This window comes from Schistocerca gregaria, chromosome 3 (genome assembly GCF_023897955.1).
Source record: "Schistocerca gregaria isolate iqSchGreg1 chromosome 3, iqSchGreg1.2, whole genome shotgun sequence".
Classification (NCBI taxonomy): Eukaryota; Metazoa; Arthropoda; class Insecta; order Orthoptera; family Acrididae; genus Schistocerca; species Schistocerca gregaria.
Window position 1 is genome coordinate 869,787,352 of NC_064922.1, and position 26,394 is coordinate 869,813,745.

Here is a 26,394-nt window from a genome sequence, read left to right on the forward strand (position 1 = left end):
GTCATTAACAAACCTCAAAGTTTTTATTTCTTCTCCCTGAACTTAATTGTCTTTCCAAATTTCTTTGGTTCTTTTCAGAGCATTCTCTGTGTACAGATTGAACAACATTGGAGGATAGACTACAACCCTCTCTCACGCCATTTTCAACCACTGCTTCCCTTTCATGCCCTTCAACACATGTAATTTAGTCTGGTTTCTGTACAAGTTGTAGATAACCTTTCACTCCGTGTGTTTTATCCCTGGTGCCTTCTTAATTTCAAGGAGTATGAGCTGGTCAACATTGTTAAAAGCTTTCTCTGAATTTACAAATGTATGTTTGCCTTTTTTTTAAATCCTCTCTTCCAAGATAAGTTGTAGGGTCCGTATTGTCTCGTATGTACCTGTATTTCTCTACAACCTCAACTGATTTTTTCCTTTCTTCTGTAAATAATTTGTCCTTATTCTGCAACCATGACTTATTAACTGATAGTTTGGTGTATTTATATACATCTCAGAATCTGACTTCTTTGGAATTGGAGTTATTACAGCTCTGTTTAAGTCTAAGTCTAATAACAGTGCTTCACGTGTCTCTTATCTTGCAGCGTAGGATGAATAGTTGTCTGACTGGCTCTCCCAGGATCTCAATAATTCCGAAGGAATATTATCTATTGTCAACTTTGATCTTTCAGTGCTCTGTCAAATTCCTCTTGCAGTACATTATATCTCATCTTCATTTGCTTCCTCTTCAATTTCTATATCATCTTCAGGTTTATTGCTTGTGTATGTTCCTTCCACTTTTCAACTTTCCTAGTACTGAATTGCCATCTAAACTCTTGATATTCATACAGCTGCTTCTCTCTTCTTCAGAGGTTTCTATTTTCCTGTAGGCATCATCTATCTACCTTCCTTATAGTCATGCATGGTTTTGCAGCACAAAATGTGTACCATAATTCTATAGCACACTGAGTTTTTTGTGTCTGATGATCCTCCTTGAAAATGGCAATGACTTGCACGTTTTTACAACCTCTGGGAATGCTTAACTCCTCCAGCGATTTACCCTACACTGCTGCTACAAGGGGAGCAAGTTCTTTCATGTACTCTATGCAGACTGTTATAGGTATCCCATAAGTCCACTCACCTTTCCTCTGTTAAGCAATTTTAGTTGATTTGTTGATTTTCTGTCTCCCCCCAGCAGTGTTAATTTTTGTAAATGTATGTAATTTCAAATTAATTTATTTATTACACAAACACAAAATTTTGGGAATGTTGAAAAAACAGTGTAGGGGGAATTTGAAGCTCGATTTTATTTCAGGATATTTTGGCCTTTTTTACAGGGAGTCTATTCTTGTGATCGCATAAGAGTACAGGCTGCTGTGATTGGCACTTCTAAACATGTTCCAGCTGCATGATACAGCATATTAATTAACCTCACAGGTGTAAATTATCATAAATTCTTACAGTTTCAGATTAACAGTAGATTGTCTTAGAAACTACCCAGAGACACTTGAGATCTTGGGAGATTCTGTGTATATGTGCAAAGCTGTTTACAGTGTGAGCAGTTAACTTTTTATTTAAAAAGACTGAATGAGAACAAAGTTTGAAATTTATAAAGTTGCAAAAAAATATTTATATTAAGTTTTGCAGAAATTTACAACAATGTATGTTTCACAAAAATTGACTTAAAATCAGCTTAAAGTGTGTCTGATTTAGTTTGGTATTAACTTACACTAAAGAAAGATTGTGTCAATAAATAAAAAATGTACAATGGTTGCACAAAAAGGATGCTTTATTTGTTTTAATACCATCTCCAAAAGCAATGCACAGCCACAACAAACCTCTGAATAAAAAATACAAAATGGAACAGTATTATTTAAGTACAAATTATTTAGTAAAGGCATAATGAAATGGTGAAGATTTGTCATCTCTACTGCCTGCTTTAAATAATGACAAGATGCATGAAATACTATGGCCTATCTGAAGCAGTTTTAAGATTTTGATTCAACTATAGTATTCTTCATTTTCCCGATGCCATCAATTTCACTTTCTAGAACATCACCAACCTGGAGAAAGAAAACAAATCAAAGTAATTATTTGAAGTCTGTTTATCTATACTAATGATAAAACTCTAGTGCTGTATTTTTGTCTATTTGAACATCCTAATCTCTTTCATGGGATTTTCAAAAGTGATGCGGGCATAGCTTGGGGGCACCATTTAGGCTTTATTTCATCAAAATTGAACCATAGAAAAGATCGATATTGTAATTTAAAGTTTTATCCATACTAATATTATAAATATAATAGTATGTGTTTTTTTATGACTAACCCACTGAATCAATTTTGAAGATATGTGGGATGGAGATAGCTTGAACCCTAAGAAGGAACATAAGCTACGTTACAAAGTGTGTAGTACAAGAAACATATTGATTTTAAGAATATTATGCAAATTAGGGAAAATATTTACTCTTTGACATTTGATCTTTATCAAAATTATGAAAAGGCTTTCAATGCTTTATAAGTGCTGTGTGATACGATTCAAAGTAGTAAATACACATACTACTCCTGTCTATGTCCTCTATTGGCACTGCTCAGCAGTGATGATTCACATGCTGATGCATCATGTGTTGGGACATCTTGCAAGGAGGAAGAGCAAAGCATACATCATGAGCTTTGCTTACCCAAGACAGGCAGACACTGGTAACAGTTTTTGGCAGTCTGCACTAAAACCATACACATGTCCAGGCTAAGTCCAACTCTTCCAACAAACTCTCACAAGATTCAGCAGGTTTGTCTGGTGAGGAACCCTTCATCATAATTAATTGTTATTTCTGGTTCGTTGTGTTGTACTGTAGTGCCCTGCAGTGAGGATCATGCCTACAAGTATATGTTTTCAAAGACACAACTGAACCAGGCTTGAACACAGATAGCAGTAGGACACCAAAAACTTATTAAACAGAAAGGTAATTCAAAGAAATTGTTACCATACATTGCAATACTGACATGATTCTTTACAGGAGTAGTTCAAAATGTATAGTATTATGATGCCATCACTGTGTTATTCATTGCAACCCACAACCCAATGCACAAGTTGCATATAAGCCAGCTGTGTATACATAAGCTTATCTGTAGTTTATCACTGTTTGTATAGTACTAACAAAATTTAAGATGGTCAGTCTAGTGATTAAAGGAACCAGACTACGAGATCATCACTCCCTCCTAGCTGGGAGCAGGCAAGTTAACAAAACTACACACCAAAGAAGGGCCCAGTGCACAAATACCAAAACACCCAAGCTCTACTGAAGGTCAACGAAGTCTAGATAAAGGAACAAGGAATAAGAAATAAGAAATAAGAAATAAGAAGGGGGAGGAAGAAAGGCAGGGGACGTGCCCTTCTAGGGAGCAACCGGAGGCCCCAAAGGCAGAAAGTGCAATGGGGGACATAACCTCCACCACTTAGAAGTGGCACCGCACCCAACAGTACCAAGAAAAGACTAGCAGCATAGACAGGGCGAGAGATGCACAAGGAAACAGAGGAAGAACACAAAGTCGAACACAATATGCAAGAATGGGAAGAAGATCAAAAGAGCGGGTAAATAAGGGCGTGGGAGGACCACCAAGCCAAGACAGCCACTACGTGTTTGAGGCAGAGGCAGCAATAGAGCAGCCTGCCAACTGCTCAACGGGCCAACAAGTCTGAGGCAACAACCTTTAGAGAGAGTCTTAAAAACCTCCTTCACAAATAAACCGTAAAATTAGGTCCGCCACTGAGGCGTCGTTGGCTAACACCAGGGGTAGCGAGTCTGAAGGATGGAGAGTCCGCCCCATGGCAGTTAGGTTAGAACCATCCAGCAAAATGTGGACTGCTAAATGGGCACCACAATGACAGTGGGGTGGATTCTCATGACAGAGGAGATAACCATGAGTTGGCCAAGCATGGCTGATGCAGAGCAAGCACAGGCTGAGTGTGTGCTTGTGAGAGGCTCTCTTGGAGGACCTCCACAAATTTGTGGTCTCCTTTATCGGCCATAGTTTGTTCAGCAAAGTCAGAGTGTGCCATTCCAAATCCTTATTACTCAATTGAATAATACCAATTGAAGGTCTGATTCTGGAATACTGATCTCAAGAGGCAGTTTACTGGTAGCCAGCCTGTCGGCGAGTTTATTCCCCGGGATCCCGTGACCCTGGGTCTAGACAGAATCCATCATCAAGCATCCACATTGTTAGAGAGCAAGAAGGGTATCCTGTACAATCAGGGCCAAAGGATGGTGTGGGTGTATTGGTCAAGAGCTTGTAAACTGCTTAGAGAGTCGCTACAAAGGAGGAAGGACTCAGTGGTGAAGGAGTGGGTATGCTCAAAAGCACTTGAGATTGCTACCAATTCCACTGCAAAAACACTGCAAAAACACTGCAATCATCCAGCAAGGAGTCGAGTTCATTACATACTGCACAACGTAAGCAAAGCAATGTGACTAGCAACCTTTGAGCCATCAATATAGATCACTTATGAATCCCAAAACGCACCAAGAATGGAGAAGAATTGGAAGTGGAGAGCCTCAGGATTAGCCGTCTTTTGAACCTTGTAATAGATGAAGACAGAGCTGTCTATGGGGATTGCACCATGGAGGTGTATTTGACCGGGCACGTGGAAGAGGTGGTTGAGGTGAAAGCTGTCCTTCAGAAAATGGACTAAATGTGGGCAATGACCACAACAACAGGCCTGGGCCACTGTTGTGGGAAGTGGAACTCCATATCTGGAAAGAGCGAATAGTAGTTCAGGTGCTCCAGGGAGCAGTGAATGTGTAACCAAAGATGGGGACGCCAGGTCAACCAGGCATCAAAAACCACTTAGAGTCCATATTGAAGGACTGGCCATCAAGGTACAGATCCCAATCGAGATAAACTGTAAGGCAATGACCGATATGTATAATGCAGGTCTTCACAGCCAAAAAATGGAAGCCATGAGTGGGAGCCCAAGATTGTGCTGGTGTATTGCTCCCTACATTCTGAGTTCAGCAATGTTGATCATGGCAGGTGTGACACCATAGGCACTACAGCCGCCACCAGACCATTTATTTATTTATTTATTTTTTTCATCGGTCTTCTGATTGGTTTGATGCGGCCTGCCATGAGTTTCTCTCCTGTGCCAGACTTTTGATTTCAGAGTAACATTCAATTATTTGCTGTATGTATTTCAGTCTCTTTCTTCCTCTACTTTTTTCGCCCTCTATAACTCCCTTTAGTACGATGGAAATCATTCCCTGATGTCTTAACAGATGTCGTATCATACTGTCCCTTGTCCTTGTCAGTGTTTCCACATATTCCTTACCTTATCAGTCCACCTAATTCTCAACATTCATCTGTAGCATCACATCTCAAATGCTTCTCTTCTGTTCCGGTACTTCCACAGTGCATGTTTCTTACATTGCTATGCTCCAAATGTACATTCTCAGAAATTTCTTCCTCATATTAAGGCCTATGTTTGATACTAGTAGACTCCTCGTGGCTAGGAACGGCCTTTTTGCCAGTGCTAGTCGGCTTTTAATGTCCTCCTTGCTCTGTCCGTCATAGCACATTTTGCTGCCTAGGTTGTAGACCTCTTTAACTTCATCTACTTTATGACCATCTCGCTGTTCTCATTTCTGCTACTTCTCATTACTCTCGTGTTTCTTCAATTTACTCCCAATCCACATTCTGTACTCATCAGACTGGTCACTCCATTCAGCAGATCATGTAATTCTTTTTCACTTTCACTCAGGACAGCTCAGTGAATTGTATTGTTGGTATCCTTTCACCTTTAATTTTAATTCCATTCCTGAACTTGTTTTTTATTTCCATTATTGCTTCTTCGATGTACACATTGAACAGTAGGGGCAAGACTACATCCCTGTCTCTCACACTTTATTACAAGTGCTTTGTTCTTGTTGTCTACTCTTATTATTCCCTCTTGGCTCTTGTACATATTGTATAATACCCACCCCTCCTTGTAGCTTACTTCTATTTTTCTCAGAATTTTGAACATTTTGCACCATTTTACATTGTCGGATGCATTTTCCAGGTTGACAAATCCTATGAAAGTGTCTTGATTTTTCTTTAGTCTTGCTTGCGTTATCAACTGCAACGTCAGAATTGCCTCTCTGATGTTTTTACCCTTCCTAAAGCCAAACTGATCATCATCTAACACATCCTCCATTTTCTTTTCGATTCTTCTGTATGTTATTCTTGCAAGCAACTTTGATGTGTGTGCTATTAAGCTGATTGTGCGAGAATTCTCGCACTTGTCAGCTCTTCCAGTCTTCGGTACTGTGTGGGTGGTATTTTTCAGAAGTCAGATGGTACGTCACCAGACACATACATTCTACACACCAATGTGGATAGTTGTTTTGTTGCCACTTCCACCAATGATGATCTAAGTCCTCCAAAACTCTCTTAAATTCCAATTTTAACACTGGATCCCCTATCTCTTCTAAAGTGACTCCTGTTTCTTCTTCTATCACGTCAGACAAAGCTTCGTCGTCATAGAGGTCTTCAATGTATTCTTCCCACCCATCCGCTCTCTCCTCTGCATTTAATAGTGGAATTCCTGTTGCACTCTTAATGTTACCACCATTCCTTTTAATCTCACCAAAAGTTGTTTTGATTTTCCTGTACACTGAGTGTCCTTTCAACAATCATTTCTTTTTCCATTTCTTCACATTTTTCCTGCAGCCATTTCATCTTAGCTTCCCTACACTTTCTATTTATTTTATTCCTCAACGACTTCTGAATTTCCCTGAACATTTTTGTACTTCCTTCTTCGATCGATCAACTGAAGTATATCTACTGTTACCCATGGTTTCTTTGCTGTTACCATTTTTGTACTTCCAACTTCTGTGATTGCCCTTTTTAGAAATGTCAATTCCTCTTCATCTGGACTATTTTTTCTTGCTGTTTCTACAGCCTTAGAGAACTTAGGTATCCCACATCTTTGTGTGTTGATTCCTCCTGACTAATCTGCTGAACTTCAGCTTACTCTTACCACTATTAAATTGTGATCTGAGTCTACATCTGCTCCTTGGTACACGTTACAATCCAGCATCTGATTTCCGAATATGTGCCTGACCATGATGTAATGTAATTGAAATCTCTGTGTATCACCTGGCTATTTCCTAGTATACCACCTCCTCTTGTGGTTCTTGAATAGAGAATTCACTTATACTAGCTGACATTCATTACAGAACTCAGATAGTCTCTCCTCTCTCATTCCTTGTCCAAAGCCCATATTCTCCCATATCCTTTTCTTCTACTCTTACCCCTGCAACTGCATTCCAATCCTTCATGACTTATTAGATTTTCATTTCCCTTTACATATTGTATTACCCTTTCAATATCCTCACATACTACAGCAGTGCCATGTCGTCGTCCATAAATCTGTCCTGCTTCTTTACTCTGGGGTTTCTGACCAAGAACTTTTTTTACAGGAATGGGTTGTTAGCCACTTGCTCAACTTTGAGGACTAGGATTTGTATAAGGTTTACTTGTTTAGGGGAGCTGGCTTCACTACGCCTTTAGAGCCCTCCCTGCCCCATGTTGTGGGACGCGCTTTGTCTGGCTCCTTTGTCAAGACCACTCCAACTTGGGTGATCCCACCAGTAGCTACACTACCGCAGACACAGCTCTTGACTTCATCGGAGCACGCAAACCCTTCCACCCAGCACTGAAGATACTTTCGATAAAGTGCTGTCTCCTGGGAAGGATCCTTTCATTTGTTACTAAATCTTATTTCTCATGATCACCTCCCCCTTGTAGTCTCCTCTTGAAGATCTGAATGTGGGACAATTCCAGAATCTTTTGCCAATGAAGAGATCATCATGACAATTTTTCAATTTCCGGTCACTTGTCCAGTGGATATGCATTCTGTGTCTTTAATGCAGTAGTTTACATTGCCTTCTGCATCTTCATGCCTTTGATCTTTGCTGACTCTTCCGCCTTTAGGGGCAGTTTCTGACTCCAAGGACAATAGGGTGCCCCGAATCTCTGTCCGCTCCTCTGCCCTCTTTGCCAAGGCTGTTGGCAGAACAAGGGTGACTTCTTTATGCCAGAAGTCTTCAGTCACCAATGCTGATTTTTAACCAAAATTTAAGCAGTGGCAGGTTTGGAACCCAGGACTTTGGACGTTTTGATTAATAATCGAAGATGCTACTACTTCTAGACTACAAGTGAACTCTATTAATAGCCACTGTAAATTTTTGGGTTTACTTTGATGAGTTCTGTGAAATTTAAAAACCTGTTCAAAAACAAAAATTTGAAATAATGGCTGACAATTAATTATCAGTGCCTAAGATAACTATTCAGAATATTATATGGATATCTGTCTCCACAAACATAAATTTGATGAATGAAGGAGACTTTAACACTTACTTAGTATTATTTATTAAGACCTCTTTTTACTTATGTAGTAATTTTCTAGTATAGAGAGGTGCCACAAACACGAAAAATTGCAGGAAACTTCCTGATGGCTCATGCATGGCGAGGGTGGCTGTATGGGATGCAGCTGCTCTACAATACTGAGTGTACTGAAATATACTAGAAACTAATGTAACGAAGAGTTACCATCTGTGTGACTGTGCTAAACTTTCAACTTAAATGTTACTTATAATTAACATATAAGTGCTCCCTCCCACACTTTGGCCATGGTGCAGCAATTGCGTTATATTTTCAGTAGGAAAAAACAGTTTAAGTTGCAGTAACAGCAGAAGTTTTAATGATTTTTTTTACCTTTTTGAGGCATCTTCAGAATTTCTGCATGGAGAAAATACATATATACAGATAATGGATATGGTCCTATCTAGCATGAGAGGGTAGTTTAGAACTGTGGTATGCATCAAGAATGCTAAAGGCAAAGAATTTTATAAACGTTACCCTAGATTAGCAGCAAAAATTCAAATTAGTTGTTGAAATGTGAAGAGAAATTCTTACCTTTAGCAAAGGCACATGCAGCTATGCTACGGTAGTTTTGCACTTCTAATCTTAACACTCCAATATTGGCATACAGATTGTAGTGGGCCTGAATACATGACCACATATGCACGTGTTACGTGAGACTGGTAGGGCAGGAAGCTGCTGACACAGTGGGTGAAAGTTGTGCTAGGCGGCATGTACATGTTTGAAAGTACAGGACATAAGAATAAAGTAAAACATTGTGATAGTTAAAGTGAATGCAAATTAAAAATAGATTTAAAATAAGGGATAGAAGTAAAATAGATGTAAAAACAATTTAAGAAGGAATAAAATATCTAACACATGATGCCATCTGTGGACATCAGGAGTAAAGACAACATTTGCGTAAGTCATACATAGACATTACAGCTCCTATATGAATCAGATATAAAGTATGTAAAAAAAATTCCTTAAGCCAAATATTTAAATAACATCTTGATGAGGTGAGCTATGCTAGTACTTAGCTATACTCTTTGAACAATTGTCATCATTTTGTTGTCATTATGTTGATGACATATTCATTGTATGTGATAACCCTTTGGTGGATGTATCTTTAGTGAAAGATGAATTTAACATTGCACATTCTAAAATATCTTATGAAGTAATGGGTCCACAAATTATTTAGACATAAAACTTCAGCTTGCTGATAATTAAATTAATTCTGGGATTTCATAAGCCAACCACCAGTGACTCAATAATCCATGCATCGTAATGCCATCCATGTCACCACAAAAAGAATTTTCCAGAGCCTATGCGAACTTCCTTTAACCTCAGTTGCTGCTTAGCATGAACTAGTCAATTTACAGTTCACTGCTAATAGTACTGTATATAACAAACATTGTCAATAAGTTGTACAAACAAAATATTTGTAAAAGTGGTAGTTTAACAGAACCTAAGTTTGTAATCCCAAAAGCAAAGTTTGTTGTACCATATTTGGGTAGCACTTGATAGCCCACTACGCTGTTTAGGAGCTATATTGTCAAAGTTGCTTACACCTTTCATTATAATATCCAGTACCTATTTATGCACAATGAGCAGCCATGTAAAGACAGATTCTCTCAGTTTTGGTTTATAAATAACATGTGCTCAATATACTATGGTTACATTGGGCAGAATGACCAGATGTTCTGAATGTGTAATTAGAAGTAATACAGCATTTCCTGAGCATTTAAAAGCTAGTAGACACACAGGACCTGTATTAGAATCACTCCACATTTCTCATTGTGCATTCAAGAGCAAAAAAGTGACATCGCTAGAGGAACTGGATATTGTCAAACACACTCATGTAGCTAAAGATGTACCTCTTAATGACCAACCAATTATGGGGAATGAGACATTTAATGATTCAATGGTGACAGTTTTTGAAAGAGTATAAAGGAACAGTGTCAATCTCCTCATCAATTTATTTCTACACCCTTTATTTTACATATGGCTTATAGAAAAATAATTATGTATTACAGCTCCTACACAAAACAAACATCAATATATATATCTTGCATACATCTTGTCTTTACCCATGATGCCAACAGATGGTGCAATGTGTTAGGCATTTTACTCCTTTTTAAGTGGTTTTTACATCTATTTCAGTTCTATCCCCCATTTTAAATCTATTTCTCATTTGCACTGACTTTAACTACCACTATATGTTTTAATTCGTTCTTATTCAATTCTTATTTACTATACTTTCAAACATACCCACACCACCTAGTGGAACTTCTGTCCACTGCATTGGCAGTGCCCTGCTTGCCAATCACACGTAGTGCCTGTGTGTGTATGCAGTATTGTATTCACAGCCACTATAATTTGTGTTCCAACATTTGGGTGTCAAGATTAGAAATGTGACCTTTTCTTAAAATAGTTGCATGCCTTTGCCAAATATAAGAATTGTTATTTGTTGTGAATGTGAATATACCTTACATCATTCAACATGTGAGCTTCTTAAGTCAAAAATTGTTAATCAGCATCCTACACTGAACAGCTCAATGTCATTAGCTAAACTGTGAGAGCATCAACCCTTCAAGCTGAGTTTTTATTTATTATATTCAAATACAAATACAGAAATGCAAGAAAGTATCTGACTCACATTTCACACTGAAATTAATAAATAATGATAGTCACTAATTAACACACACACACACACACAGGGGAGAGAGGGAGGGAGAGAGAGAGAGAGAGAGAGAGAGAGAGAGAGAGAGAGAGAGAGAGAGAGAGAGAGAGATATTTTACCAAGAAAGATAGGACAGTACCTTCAAATACTCTGGTGGCTTTCTGTGCATCCCAACACCAGCTGGAGTGCCGGTTAAAATGATATCTCCAGGGCGCAAGGTTATGACACTGTACAGAGAAAAATCACAAATTTACATGAAAATTGTTCCTTGTTCCTGTTTAACCTCTAATTATTACTATTAGGGCATCACCTAATATTAGTGCAAGAATTTTGGCCATAAGAAAGTATTCATAACTTAATGGATAAGAGAAGCAGCAAAATGAAACCAGTAAGTAAAAATCACAGGCTGTACAAAATTTACAAGATATTAAAAGCTTTGGTTCTTGAAACAAACAGAAATGTAGTTTTTAGACCTGCTAGTTATTCTCAGTACTATAATACAAGTGCAAAAAGAGCACGTCTGTCTGACATTTGACGACTTTATAGTCCACATATTGCTACTTTCCGACAATGATCCTGTTATTCATACACAACTACCATTTAAAAAAAATGTTTGACAGACTCCAAAATACTTATGACCTTATCGTAACTATCCTTGAACATATTTAATGCTAGTTACAGTGTCTAAGCATACAACAAAATGACAAACAATAACATTCACATTTGTCTTATAACAATAGAACTGTTTGCTTTATAGACCAGAAGTAAAACATTTTAAGTTACATGAAATTAAATAGCAAAGTAAGGAGAAAGAAAAGCAACAGCTCCCAGTTCAGCAGAATGCTTTAACAAATTATGATGACCAACCATCCAACAGCAGAACAGCTGAATGATTTTGTCATTATTCATTCTGCAAATACCATCTAATATGTATTGGTGGCATCCAAAATGAAACTATAATTAATGTATACAAATCTTATCCAGGGGTCAGCATTTCATTATTATTTTTTTTTGTGTCACTGTAATCCTCTTCGGAATGTCTACCCTAAACTGGGGTGCTATATGACTTTCCTAAATTCAGTTTTGGTTGTTTATTTCTTCTTAACATTCCCCTTTCTTTTAGCACATGAATGAACACCTGGAACCAAAAGTTTAATATTTGTACCACCAGTGTGAACTGCCACTGACAAGTAGCAGCGTTTCTCTATGCTGTTTCTACTTAAAGTACTGGTGAATTTAGTTAATGTTGGTGTATTCTAAGTGAGGTATGTAATATTGTAAATGCTGATGGATCTGTTTGCACAGGACTCATTAGAAAAGTATATGGGTATGTAATGGAAACAACAACTAAAATTGGAACTCTGGACACTTATTAATACAGAAAGAAGCTGGTTTACTTCTAGATATCTGAAAAAGTAGATTGCAGTGTAAAATGATTCTCAAGTGTTGAAGTAACATCTAGCTGAACCAATAACATAAATGTGCACATCTTCTCATAGAAATAGGCACATAGCATCAAACTACGTGCATATAATGTAGTGAAATGATTTTTGTAAACATTAATATTTTGCTTTCTCTCAATATCCTCATTAGAGAGTGAGCACAGGTAGTGGTTAGGAAATGGTCAAAGCATTTTGTGTCCCTTATGATGGCTTGAACTCTGCTGTGGATATCTTCAATGAGGTGTCTGAATGTTTGTGTAGGACTGGCACCTGTTTTTCCTTAAGGGCTTCCTGCCACCAAAGACCAAACCATTGGCTCACGAGGGCTACTTTATGTTAGGTTGTACTGTCATGCTGATACAAACGATCACTGTTTCCAAACTACAATGTGTTCATATCCTTAAACATTTCTTAAGCACTTTACAAGGACCACATCCTAACCACAAAAAACAACCCGATACTATAACACAACTTCCTGCATATTTCACTGTTGACACTACACATTATACTAAAAGGTATAATTTCACAGCCGGAAATATCATGTCCATTATAACTATCTGGGCTGTTATGCCGTGGTCGGTTGATGAATTCTGTGTCAATTCCCAACGTTACGTCTCCGACCGCGGGAGACATCTTCAAGGGGATCCTTGACTTACTGACAGTAGCGAGCCAGTGGGTGTGTTGGACCTTCCATCAAGCTACGGACCCCCTTGAAGATGTCTCCCGCAGTCGGAGACGTAACGTTGGGAAGTGATACAGAATTCATCAACCGACCACGGCATAACAGCCCGGATAATTATAATGGACACTACACATTATGGCAGGTAATATTTGCCAGGTATTTGTCAAACCCGAACCCTTCCATATGATTGCCACAGGTAACAGAATGATTCATCATTCAAACCACTTGTTTCCAGACATTCACCATCCAGTGGCAACCCTTTTCGCTTCACCTCAAGTGTCACTTAACACGGACTACAGAAATGTGTGGCTTATGGGTAGCTGCTCGACCATTGTATCACTTCTTTGTAACTCCCTTTGTACAGTTGTTAAGCTAATTGAATTGTTGGTGATGTAGCACTTTGTAACTCATAAGTGATTGTCGCGAATAGCTTCTAACTTGGGTAGCTTTAGAATGGTTGAATTCCCCAATTGATTTGTTATTCAGGTGACATCCAGTAACTAGTCTACATTTGAGGTCACTGAGTTCTTGTGGCTGATCCATTCAGTTGTTATACTGCTTCTCTACTGACAACACAATACACCCCACCACCTTATACATTGGTGGGTCCACATCTCATGACATCTGGTGGTCAATTTTGTAATACATAGGGGTGTCTGGATAATTTTGATCAAGTAGTATATGTGAGTAGTGAGTGCTATATGCATCAGGTACTCGTATTTACATATGAAATTGATTATAATGCTGTAGATCAGATGTAGGTCTAACTCCAAAAAAGTACTTGAGTGGAATACTAGTCTCGGAAAATGTGCTTTAAGATGGGAGTGATTGTTCAGAGAGAGTTAAGCATTACAATCTGGATAACTGCATGGGGTAGCTCACACAAATGTGATCCTCCTCAAATTTTTTTATATGCAATAATCATTATAATGGTGAAACTAATAATGTTGCCATAACACTTCAGCATTCACACAGAGAGCTTCTCATTTCATAGAGAAGTAACAACTCAGCACTCTCGGTTACTTAAAACAGACCTGATGCTCAAGATAAACTGGGGATATGTCTCAGCTGTGGCCACATATTTTGAAACAATTTGCACAACTAAATTTGTATGTGTGTGTTTTTTGTTCATCGGAAATGATATATCCTTGGGAAATGAAGTCAAACAAAAATGAATTCTTAACTGCCATCATTCAGTCAAATAATGGATATTCTTCTTTATGTAGCATAAGAAACATACATCATCTTCAACCTAGACAATCTTTAACGTGAGTTGTCTCATAAGCGGCCTGTGTTCAACAACACTAGAGCTGCTTAAAAAGACTTTTTTTTGTCAAAGTTAACTTTGCCCGTAAGGTAAATCTTTTTTTGAATTTGTGAAATGCTTCTTTGCGGAAGATCAAGTGCATCACAGTAGTGTAACTACTTGGGATGAATGACATTCATTGCACTAGCCATGGAATATGTTAAATGCGCATTTGCTATAGCCCAACATGTACTACACTCACTAGAGTGCATTTCCAGATACTTTACAGATTACATTAAAATTAAGAATTTGGTACCAGCTACCAATTAACAAGTTTCTTTCATAAAAGATCAGTGGAAATATGTTTGCAGGTTCTTTTCTCATCTGAGAACAGTTGATGTTTACATTATGTCTGAAAATTAGCTGTTTGGAGGCAGTGTTTCCTGTAATATTGGAGAAAATAATCACCCAAGTGTCGCTCCAGAATCCACCACTTTTGTATAAATTCTGTTGTGAGTAATTTATCAAATAGATCATTTTACTTCGTATCATTCAATACATGTATGTGTGCACTTGTGCAAGTTCACACATTTTGTTGATCCAATTTCCACTATAAATGTGACAATACAATCTGTTCAGATCCATTCATTTCTAGTCTACTAAACAATGCACAAAAATTGTTCATTAAAACATTGTGGTGCATTATGTACAAAGACAGATTAAAATGCTAGCATTACATAAACTGTCACTAAAAACCAGGTTCTTGCCATTTGATGGCAACATTACACCACCCACCCATGCTTCGAGGAACCACCCAAAGTTTCAGTGAGTCACTAGTTTCTTTTCAGACATTGTAACACATGTTTTCAACGTGTGATGAACGAGAATCACAGCATACACTCTACTAGAGGCTGTAACATGTATAACTGCAGTCACATCAACTGTGTTCCACATAGATAAATCTTTGAACTGTGTGAAAGAGCTGAAATAATTTGAAAGTTTTACTAATTTCTTCCTCTTTGTTTTGTACATCTTATGCAATAGTAAGTTCCTCACATATAATAAAAAGAAGACAACCTGATTCTTCAATGGAAAAAAACAACAACAACCAAATCTGTTGCTTTGTGTACAACTTCAGTGCAATACTTACTGAGACAAGAATGAGATAATATGATCTATTCGATGTATGAGCTCATTTGTGTTTCCTTCTTGTTTTAGGATACCATTTACTCTGGAGCGTATGCCTAGAGCATGAGGATCAGCAATAGCTTCCTTAGTGACAACAGCTGGTCCAAGGGGACAGAAGCTATCCATAGCCTTTCCCAACAAAAACTGCCCTGAGTTTCGTTTTTTCTGCCAATCACGGGCACTTAAATCCTGTGCAACAGTAAAACCAAAAACATGTTCCATTGCACTTATTGGGCGAACATTCTTGGCAGTTTTCCCCATGACCACTGCCAGTTCCACCTCCCAGTCCAGCTCCTGTAAAATGAAACATGCAATGAAACAAAAGCTAAGTTATGGTGGATAAAAAGGCAACACTTGCATAGAAAACCTGTACTAAATAAAAGCTGTGTCATGGCTGATGACAGCATCCAAAACCAGGCACTAGCCCTGTATTTCTGCATCTACTCTTATTCCAGCTATCATCAGCCACCAAAGAAAACTACTTTAATTTCTGAAAACCATATTCCCACTTCAGTGACTGCATCATTCCTTTTAAAAGCTGGTTATGTTAAGAAATGCTTTGTGGCTTTAAAAAAATCCCAAAACCTCCCTCCTGAATCCATTTGCCTCCTCACTCCTATGACACCCTGCACACCCACCTTCTACATGCTCCCCAAAATCCACTACCCAACAGTCGTGGATGATCCATTGTAGCTGCATATTATGCTCCCACTGAAAGACTTTTGCCTCTCATTGACCAGCACCTCCAACCTATTGCTCAAAATCTTGCCCCCCACATTGATGATACCAACCACTTCCTTCACCAACTCTCCACAACCAATCTGGGTCCCTACTCATCATTGTTGATGCCACTTCCCTGTACACAAACATCCTTCACGCTCATGGTCTTGCCACTATTGAACACTATCTTCTTCAGGCTCCAAACCCACTACCTCATTCCTCATACACCTTACTAACTGCATCTTAACATACAACTACTACTTTGAAGGGAAGGTATACAAACAAATCCGTGACACAGCTATAGGTACCTGCATGGCACTCTCTTATACCAGCCTGTTTATGGGTCCACTCCCTCCCATACAGCCTGGCCATCTGGGGACAGCGTATCTGCAATGATGGGATCTCCCTTGCCTGGTACACTGAAGATCTCACAGAGGCCTTCACAGACAGACACTAACCCCCAGACCAACTCCACAAACAGATTTCCCATGCCATATATCATCCCCCCCCCTCCCCCCCCCCAAATCCTCCCATCATGCCCAACATACATCTGGAACAAATGGAGCACCCCTTCATCAACCCAAAAGGACTGGAACAACAGAACCTCTTCCTTTGTCAGTGCTTTGATTACCTATCATAATGCCCCACAATGAGGGACATCCTACCAAAGATTCTTCCCAGCCTCTCCTAAAGAGGCCTTCCAGCACCCATCAAACCTCCACAATAACCTAGTCCATCCCTATGCGACTCCCAGTCCCAACATCATGCCACAAGGAAGATCCATGTGCAACACCTGGCATTTCCTATTTCAGTCCTGTCGCAGACTTATCCTATCCCATCAGGGGCTGGGCCACCTGTGAAAGTAGCCATGTTATTTACTAGCTCCATTGCAGTCATTGTTCAGTTTTTTATAGTGTTAGGATACCAGCCAGACCACCCTGTGGAACAACTTGCAGCTGTACATAACATACTTTACTTCAATGGTTGCTTCACATCCCAGGACATCTGGAGCCTCCCCTCCACCACCAGCTTTTCTGAACTGCACAGATGGGAATTATTCTTACAACACATTCTGCACTCTCAAATCATCCTGACCTCAACCTACAGCAACCTACTGTCCCATACCCTACACACAACTGCTTCCGCCTCCCTACACACAACTGCTTCCGCCTCCTCTGCCCTGTTACCACTTCACAATTCACCTCCCTACACCCTCACTGTATGCTGGCACAGCCACCAGTCTTTTCTCCTTCCCTTTATGCCCCCCCCCCCCCCCGACACTGTGCTTGTCAGCCCTGTCATACCACCTTTAGTCCCTGCATGCTCCACCAAGCAGTGTCAATTTCTCTTCCCCTACCCGTGCCCTGCTCTCTCTCTCTCTCTCTCTCTCTCTCTCTCTCTCCCCCACCCCACTTCGGATTGTTGCTCCGTTTCAAGTACTGGAATATTGGCACATTTGAGGCCTGGAGGACAAGAGGAGAGATGACATTAGGTCATATTCACTACATACTATTTTATATAGGATGACCACAATCAAACTGGATGCGCGCATGAATGAATAAAGAACTGCTCACCTTGAGGACGCCATATACCCAGTTTCTGAGTGTGCTCCAGGGCCAAGGGCACCCTCTCTGTCCTGTCACCATCTCACAATTTGCCTCCCATCACCCTCCTCATGCACTCCTGTCTGCTAGCGCATCCACAGGTCTTTCCTCCTACTCTGTTCCTCTCCTTTAAACAATCCATCCTTTTCTTTCTTTCCTTCCCCCCCCCCCCCCCCCCCCCCCTCTTTTGCCCAGTTCTCAGGGAAAGCAAAATACATAACATAGCCAGCAGTTTCTCTTTCAAGAAAATGATTTAAAAGTTGTATTACACAGGTTTCTAACAGGACTGGATCGTTTTTATGGCTACTTATAAGTAGCCACTAGTCTTCCAAAAAAATTTAAAAATACTCCATACCCCAGGTCTAGCCTTACCCCCCTACAAAATATTATATGGGCCCTCTTGGCATGCTCTACATTTTAACTGGGATGACGTCACTGCCTGCTACTCTACGCAGACAATTTGGGTCCTCCCACACAATACTAGCTTCCCTGAACTCAGGGGATGGAATCTCTCATTCAAAACACTGAAATACAAGGAAAATAATGGACTAATATTAAAACCACAGAGTACAGTAATATGCTTGCATGTATTTAATGGGGCTGTTTTTGAGCTCTTTATATTCATACAAGCAGTTCTCTTTTCTCCAAAGGTCTCTCTAATTTTCCTGTAGGCGGTATCTATCTTACCCCAAGTGATACATAACTCTACATCATTGTATTTGTCCTCCAGCCATCCCTGTTTAGCCATTCTGTACTTCCTGTCGATCTCATTTTTGAGACGTTTGTATTCCTTTCCGCCTGCTTCATTTACTGCATTTTTATATTTTCTCCTTTCATCAATTAAATTCAATATTTCTTCTGTTATCCAAGGATTTCTATTAGCCCTCATCTTTTTACCTACTCGATACTCTGCTGCCTTCACTATTTCATCTCTCAAAGCTACCCATTCTTCTTCTAATGTATTTCTTTCCCCCATTCCTGTCAATTGTTCCCTGATGCTCTCCCTGAAACTCTGTACAACCTCTGGTTCTTTCAACTTATCCAGGTACTATCTCATTAAATTCCCACCTTTTTGCAGTTTCTTCAGTTTTAATCTACAGTTCATAACCAACAGATTGTGGTCAGAGTCCACATCTGCCCCTGGGAATGTTGCACAATTTAAAACCTTGTTCTAAATCTCTGTATTACCATTATATAATCTATCTGAAACCTTCCAGTGCCTCCAGGCCTCTTCCATGTATACAACCTTCTTTCATGATTCTTGAACCAAGTGTTAGCTATGATTAAGTTATGCTCTGTGAAAAATTCTACCCGGCAGCTTACTCTTTCATTCCTTATCCCCAGTCTATATCCACCTACTGCTTTTCCTTCTCTTCCTTTTCCTACTATTGAATTCCAGTCCCCCATGTCGTAAATTTTTGTCTCCCTTCACTATCTGTATAATTTCTTCTTCAATCTCTTCGTCATCTCTTGAGCTAGTTGGCGTGTAAACTTTTACCACTGTGGTAGGCATGTGCTACAATAATGCATTCACTATTCTGTTCATAGTAGCTTAGCAGTGCTATTTTTTTTATTCATTATTAAACCTACTCCTGCATTACCCCTATTTGATTTTGTATTTGACCAGAAGTCTTGTTCCTCCTGCCACTGAACTTCACAAAGTCACACTATGTGACTGCTGGTATTGAAAACTGGTACCTCCCACAAGATAGAATACTGTACGGAAGATTGTCAAATCAGCTGTTGTCTATCGATCCCCATGTCCTCCACTGCAGCAACCTATTATAATAAAGTTCCTGCTCTTTCCACCTCAAGTGACCAATCATAACTATGACCTTTGAAAATTATTACATGACATGTTCAGAGATTGGAAATGACAAACTAAAGCATATCAGTAGATCCAGAAGGAGGCCACTAACCACGGCTGCAACTGATTTCTCCAGTACAGTTTTTCACATTATGACAAGGCATGATACTTAGAAAACTTTTATGTAAACTTACTGGCTGCAGAAGCCTACGCAATTAGAATGTTGGATAACTTTGTACTACGTAACAGGAGAAATCTTCCTTGTGAATAATTTTTGTGAAGAAATACAAATCTTGAAGTGGTTTAAGAGTTTAACTGTAGTTAAAGCTGGCATTTACAAGAAACAATCAATGTAAACTAGTTCTTACAAATTCTATCTTGTTAAAAATAATTCATAATGTAAACTTTATCACTTAGTTTCTAACAAACCTTTGTGATAGGAGGGTAAGGAATGTCGTCATATGGCCCAGTTATGCAGCTGCTGAATTTTGAAAAAAACATTGGTTCTTTTGGTGCTGGAATGTTCTGCTCTTCACAGTGACCTCTGTAGTTCAGACCCACACAAACTACCTTGTCTGGAGATGTTACTGGTGGCAAGAGACGAACATTTTTTAGGGGAATGACTGACTTCCCTTCAGCAACAATCCTGTAAAACACCATTGAGAATTACAATGTATTTCTATCTTACCATATGTTATACACAGCAAAAGTTAAGAAAAGTAATGTTCATCAAACAGTATAAACACACTTTCTCTCAGCTATTGTTCTTATGTAACATAACACTACGAAAGCTTCAGATAATACGTGCTTGACATGAAACTAAATTGTTTTGCGACCTTTAAATGGGTCCTGATGCTTGGACATGTGTTGGCAGAATCAACGAAGTGGCAGTGGGTGAACACTTTACAACAGATTTGTTATTGTACTCTGTGGAAGGCAAAAAACGGCAGGGTTCCTATACAGTCTCAATGGAAATGGTACGCAGAATGTTCTGAGCAGTGTAAGAAACAAATGCATAAGTCCTATTTGGAAAGTGGTCTATACTAATTGAAGATATTTGATAAATACCCTGATTTGCATCATCAGTCTCATTCCTTTTGAGTCAGCCCTCATACAGAACTTCTTTACAGTGAAGTTCAAGAACATGTCTGAAGTGAACTAGTCATTCTTTGGTGCCTAGATGGTCATTTTTCATGCAACTTTCTACAGCCTAACGACAATTCAAGGTCAAAAAAAGAAACGGACAAATCTATCAAAACAAATGCTAGCAGCATCATTTCGTTTCTTACAGACCTCATTTACAGCTACATCTACATCTGTACTCCATGACCCACAATATGGTGAAAGGCAGAGGGTAGTATGTACCAGGCTGATCCTTACATGATACGTACATTGATGCCAGAAGAATCATTCTACAATCCGTAACCAATGCCATTTCTCTCAACTTTCTCAATAGTGTTCCACAAAAATAACATTTTCTACACTCCAGACATTCCTATCTGAGTTCACATAGCATTTCTGTAATACTTCCGAGCTTATTGAACCTACCCATAACAAATTTAAGAGCAAACCTCTTAATTGCTTCAATGTCTTTCTTGAATGTGATCTAGTAGGGATCACAAACATTCAAGTGGTACTCAAGAATGGGTCACATAAGTGTCCTTATGCAGTCCCCTTTGTAGATAGGTACACTTTTGAAGAATTATTTCAGTAAACCAAAGTCAACCATTCGCCTTTCTCTACAAGTAACTAGGTGTTCATTCTATTTCATATCATTCTGCAACATTATGTGTAAATATTATATTTAATTGTCATGAATGTGTCAAGCAGCACACCACCTATACTGAATTCAAACACTACCGATTTTTTTTTTAATATACTCATCTGCATTAACTTATATTTTCAACAGAGCAGGCTGCCATTTATAACAATTAATAACACCAAACAGAAATTCTGTCAAGGTCATCCTGCATGATACTGCAGACAAACAGTGACAATACTTTCCCATACATTACAGCGTCATCAGAAAATAGTCACAGAATGCTGCTCACTCTATCAGTCTGATCATTTATGTATACAGATAACAAGAGCAGACCTATAGCACTTCCCTGGGCCACTCCTGTTGATACTCTTGTCTCGAATGAACACACCCACCCAAAACAACATACTGGGTTTTATTATTTGAAAAGTCATGTACATGACAGCTTTGTGAAATGTCATTTGACAATAGTCATTGAAGGCATCACACATTGCTCTCTTGACAGCCAAACATGTTTCATTCCGCATCTCTCTGTCTATAGCTCTACGCTTTGTTTTACTCCTATTAAGACCACAACAATGCACTAATCTCAAATTCTCTAGCAACTTATTTACAGTGACTCTATACCTAGCAGGTTCCCTCCCATTATGAACTGTTCTATGGTGTACACATATATCCAGTGTGTGCTGAATTACTATTTTAAACATTATTTATGATGATGGGTTTAAAGGGACTAAACTGAAATCATTGGTGGACACTTACCAATTAACTAGTAATATTACAATTTTGTTAGTGGTGGACATGATAAGACATCCTGTAAAACTTTACTAAATGCCCTCATGAAAACTACCCCACTGATGATGGAAACACGTTGGATCTAATGGCAACAAATAGACCTGACCTCTTTGAGAATGTCCACGTTGAAACTGGTATCAGTGACCATGATGTAGTTGTGACAACAATGACTACCAAAGTACAAAGGACAATCTAAACAAGCAGAAAGATATATGTGTTCAGTAAACTAGATCAAAAAATCTCAATGAGGAACATTAAACTTTCAGCACAGGCAGGAGGATGTGTTAGCAGATAGCTGCTGCAGGCTACAACACAAAGGGGGTGGAGCGTCAATATTTGTAAATGAACTACTTACATTTAGAAAATCTCATTTGTTAAGCAATACTGCAAAGAAGAAACAATTGAAATGGCTGGTGTTGTGGTACACATAAACCTTCATTCAAGCAGGTTAGCCAAGTTTAAAGTTATTGGTATGTACTGCCCACCAAACACAGATGTGTTGTACTATCATGATAGACTTAACAGGGCATTTAGACAAACAGGCCCCACTGACCTTAATATATTGGAGACTTAAATACTGGTGCAAACTCCTGTACTAGAACATATTTGAAAATTACAGATATATTTAACTCATATAATCTCACAAATATAGTGAACTCTGACACCAGAGTAATAGAGTCAAGCTCCAGTAAAATAGATTATGTAATAGCAAACAAAAATGTAAAATACAGGGTTAACTTTCAAAGTGTTGATTTTCATTATTTAGATCACTATTGTCAGGTGTTAGAACATTTAAGGTTTGCTGTACCAACAGCAACTAAGATAATTGAGAAGAAGTGGATACTGAATAGCACCAACATCAGTGCTTTCAAAACTAAGTTAGCAGAGGAGAAATGGGACACTATTTACCAAACTAAAGGGTCAGAAGATAAATGGGAAAAATTTTATAGGACAGTGCTGAAGCATTTTGATTCTGATGCCCTCTCAAAGAAATAACCAGGGTTCGAACGAACTCTAGTCTTGAAGGTAATTCTAGGCTGAAACTTACATCTAGACTGATTAAGTTAAGGCAGAATACATATGATCTTGACTGTTTATATAAGGAAACAAAGGTACATATATTTAATGAAATGTACAATCAAGCCACAAAAATTTTAATACAAATCTTTTGCACTTTGAGGAAACAGATAAATAATGATGCAATAGAGCGTTCAGACAGCATAGGTAAGACATTCAGGAGACTAATCAATAAACATCGTAAAGCCACCAGCAAGGGACAGAGTGAACCAGTTAGCATTAGACACGAGGGCCATCTAGTGAAAGATCAAAATGAAATATGTAATTTATTCAATAAGCATTTTATCTCTTCTTTTGACCAACCAGCCCCTATTACAGGTCTACAGGCTGGCACAAAAAATGATATTACGAGTGGTATAGATCTCAAATTTATGGAGGTGAGTCAATAGGAAATATTTAACACAAATACAAAAGCTAAAGAAAAAGCATTCATCTGGATTGGGTGGTATATCAAATGTGGTGTTAAAGAAATGTGCCAGTGAAATAACTAAACCGCTTACCTATCTTATAAACTGTAGTATTCATGAAAAAATATACCCAAATGCCTTAAAAATAAGTGCAGTACAGCCAATCCATAAGAAGGGAAGTAAAGAAGTAGTTTCAAATTCTAGACCGATATCAGTAATCCCTACCTTCAGCAAAATACAGTATTTGAAGCAGTTATCCTATCACAACTAACAACATTTTTCTCAAGACACAAAATGCTTACCGAATCACAGCATGGGTTTAGGATAGACCTAAGCACTGCCATGAAGTATATAGCAATACAGAACGAGGTATGCACACAGCGGAATATTCCTTGACCTGAGCAAGGTTTTTGACTCAGTAAACCATTAGCATCTCTTAAATCAACTGCGGGCTTACAATGTCAATGATGCATCAATGAAACTTCTATCCACCTATCTGGTGAACCGGAAACAGTGTATCAAACTTGTACATCAAAGTAACAAACAATAAGATCTTAAGTTTGAAATCCACAAGTGACACAGGGAGTCCTTCAAGGCTCAATTCTTGGACATTTCCTATTTTTAGCATATACTAATGACACTGTACACCCCATTAACTCGCACGTTGTAAATTATGTTGATGATACCACAGTTTTATTCCATGGCAAAGATTGTGAGGAACTGAAATTTTCAGTAAGTAATGGGATACTAGAATTAAGTTCATATTTCCATGCACAAGGATAAAAGGTCAATGTAAATAAATCCCACATGCTAATATTTACAACTGGCAGCTCACACCACTCATGCATAAATGAGGTATGTGGCATAGTGGTAGAGGAAGCAAACGAGTGTAAATTTCTAGGGGTCCATCTGGACTCAAACCTCCGGTGGATTAACAACATTAATGCTGTATGTAAAAAGGTCAGCAATGGGCTGTATCTTCTTAGGAACTGTCCAAAATGGTGCCCACCCATATGTTTAAAACTGTGTATTATGGGACAATCTATCCCCATATATAGAAATATAGGGTTGTGCTGCAGACATTCACTTTAACAGATTACTATTGCTACAAAAAAGAGGGTTAAGGATTATACACGGACTTGGCAATACAGACTCTTGCCGTGATGTTTTCAGACAACACAAGTACTTCACCATAAACTTTTTGGATCTTTATAAATTAATTACTTTCTTTGTCTCACAGAAAACTGAAGTAACTAAATGTAGTGATATACAAGACAACAACACTAGGTCCAAAGAAAATTACTACCAACAAATAACAAGATTAAAAATGATGGACCAGAGCCTATATACTAGTGGACTGATAAAGTATTATAAACTGCCAGAGCCCATGAAAAACAGTAATAAAAAGCAATTCAGATCAAAATTAAAAGAATTCTTAATTGAAAAGTGGTCTTTATTGACTCAACGAATTTTAAATGGGTAAGTTTAAGAGCTGTAAAATAATGTTGTTGTTTTTGTTGTTGTGGTCTTCAGTCCTGAGACTGGTTTGATGCAGCTCTATCCTGTGCAAGCTGCTTCATCTCCCAGTACCTAATGCAACCTACATCCTTCTGAATCTGCTTAGTGTAGTCGTCTCTTGGTCTCCCTCTACGATTTTTACCCTCCACGCTGCCCTCTAATACTAAATTGGTGATCCCTTGATGTATAAAAAAATAATTGCCTGTACTAATATGTGTAAGATGTAATGTATTTTGACAAGCATCTATTTACTGTTTAATTACTACTTGCAAGGCTAAGATCTAAATGTATTTTATGTTTGTAACTGCGCCTGATATTTGTAGAGGAACTATGGCTCAAGTTTAAAAGAGTAATGCCCCACACACTGGATAGGTATGTACGCAGTAGAACAGTTCATAATGGGAGGGAACCACCACGGTATACAGTCACTGTAAAGAAATTGCTCCACAAATGGAGATTACTGCATAATAGGTGTAAAACAAAGGGTATGGCTATAGAGAGAGAGAGATGCCGAATGAAACACGTTTGGCTGTCAAGAGAGCAAAGCGTAATGCCTTCAATGACTACCATAGCAGAATAGTGTCAAATGACATTTCACAAAATCTAAAGAAAATCTGGTCATGTGTAAAGGCTGTTAGTGGCACCAAAGGTAGTGTCCAGTCTCCAGCAAATGATACAGGAACTGAAATTGAGGGTAGCAATGCAAGCTGAAATGTTGAACTCAGTTTTCAAATGTTCCGTAACAAAGGAAAACCCAGGAGAATTGCCCCATTTTATTCCTTGTACCACTGAAAAGATGAATGAAATAATTAGTGTCAGCAGTGTTGAGAAACAGCTGAAATCATTAAAATTAAACAAAGCTCCAGGCCCCAATGCAACCCCTGTCAGGTTCTATACTGATTTTGTGGCCGAGTTAGCTCCTCTTCTTACTATAGCCTCAAACAAAAAACCGTGCCTATTTCTTGGAAAAGGGCACAGGTCACCCCAATCTGCAAGAAGGATAGTAGAAGTAATCCCCAAAACTATTGTTCAATATCCTTGACACTGGTTTGTTGTAGAATCTTAACATATTCTGAACTCAAACATAATG

The 26,394-nt window shown here is 38.6% G+C and overlaps 1 protein-coding gene across 1 annotated transcript in view; it reads right to left on the bottom strand.

The window, feature by feature from the left end:
• Window positions 1-1,747: 1,747 nt before the first annotated feature.
• The window catches only part of LOC126354907 (fumarylacetoacetate hydrolase domain-containing protein 2), a 147,374-nt gene continuing 122,727 nt past the window's right edge, over window positions 1,748-26,394 (bottom strand). Inside the window, exons 2-5 of the mRNA XM_050004977.1 lie at window positions 20,178-20,394; window positions 15,580-15,911; window positions 11,199-11,286; window positions 1,748-2,039 (exon numbers count right to left, since the gene is read on the bottom strand). Of these exons, the coding sequence (XP_049860934.1) occupies window positions 1,965-2,039; window positions 11,199-11,286; window positions 15,580-15,911; window positions 20,178-20,394 (712 nt within the window). The 3' untranslated portion in view covers window positions 1,748-1,964. The remainder of the gene's footprint in view (window positions 2,040-11,198; window positions 11,287-15,579; window positions 15,912-20,177; window positions 20,395-26,394) is intronic.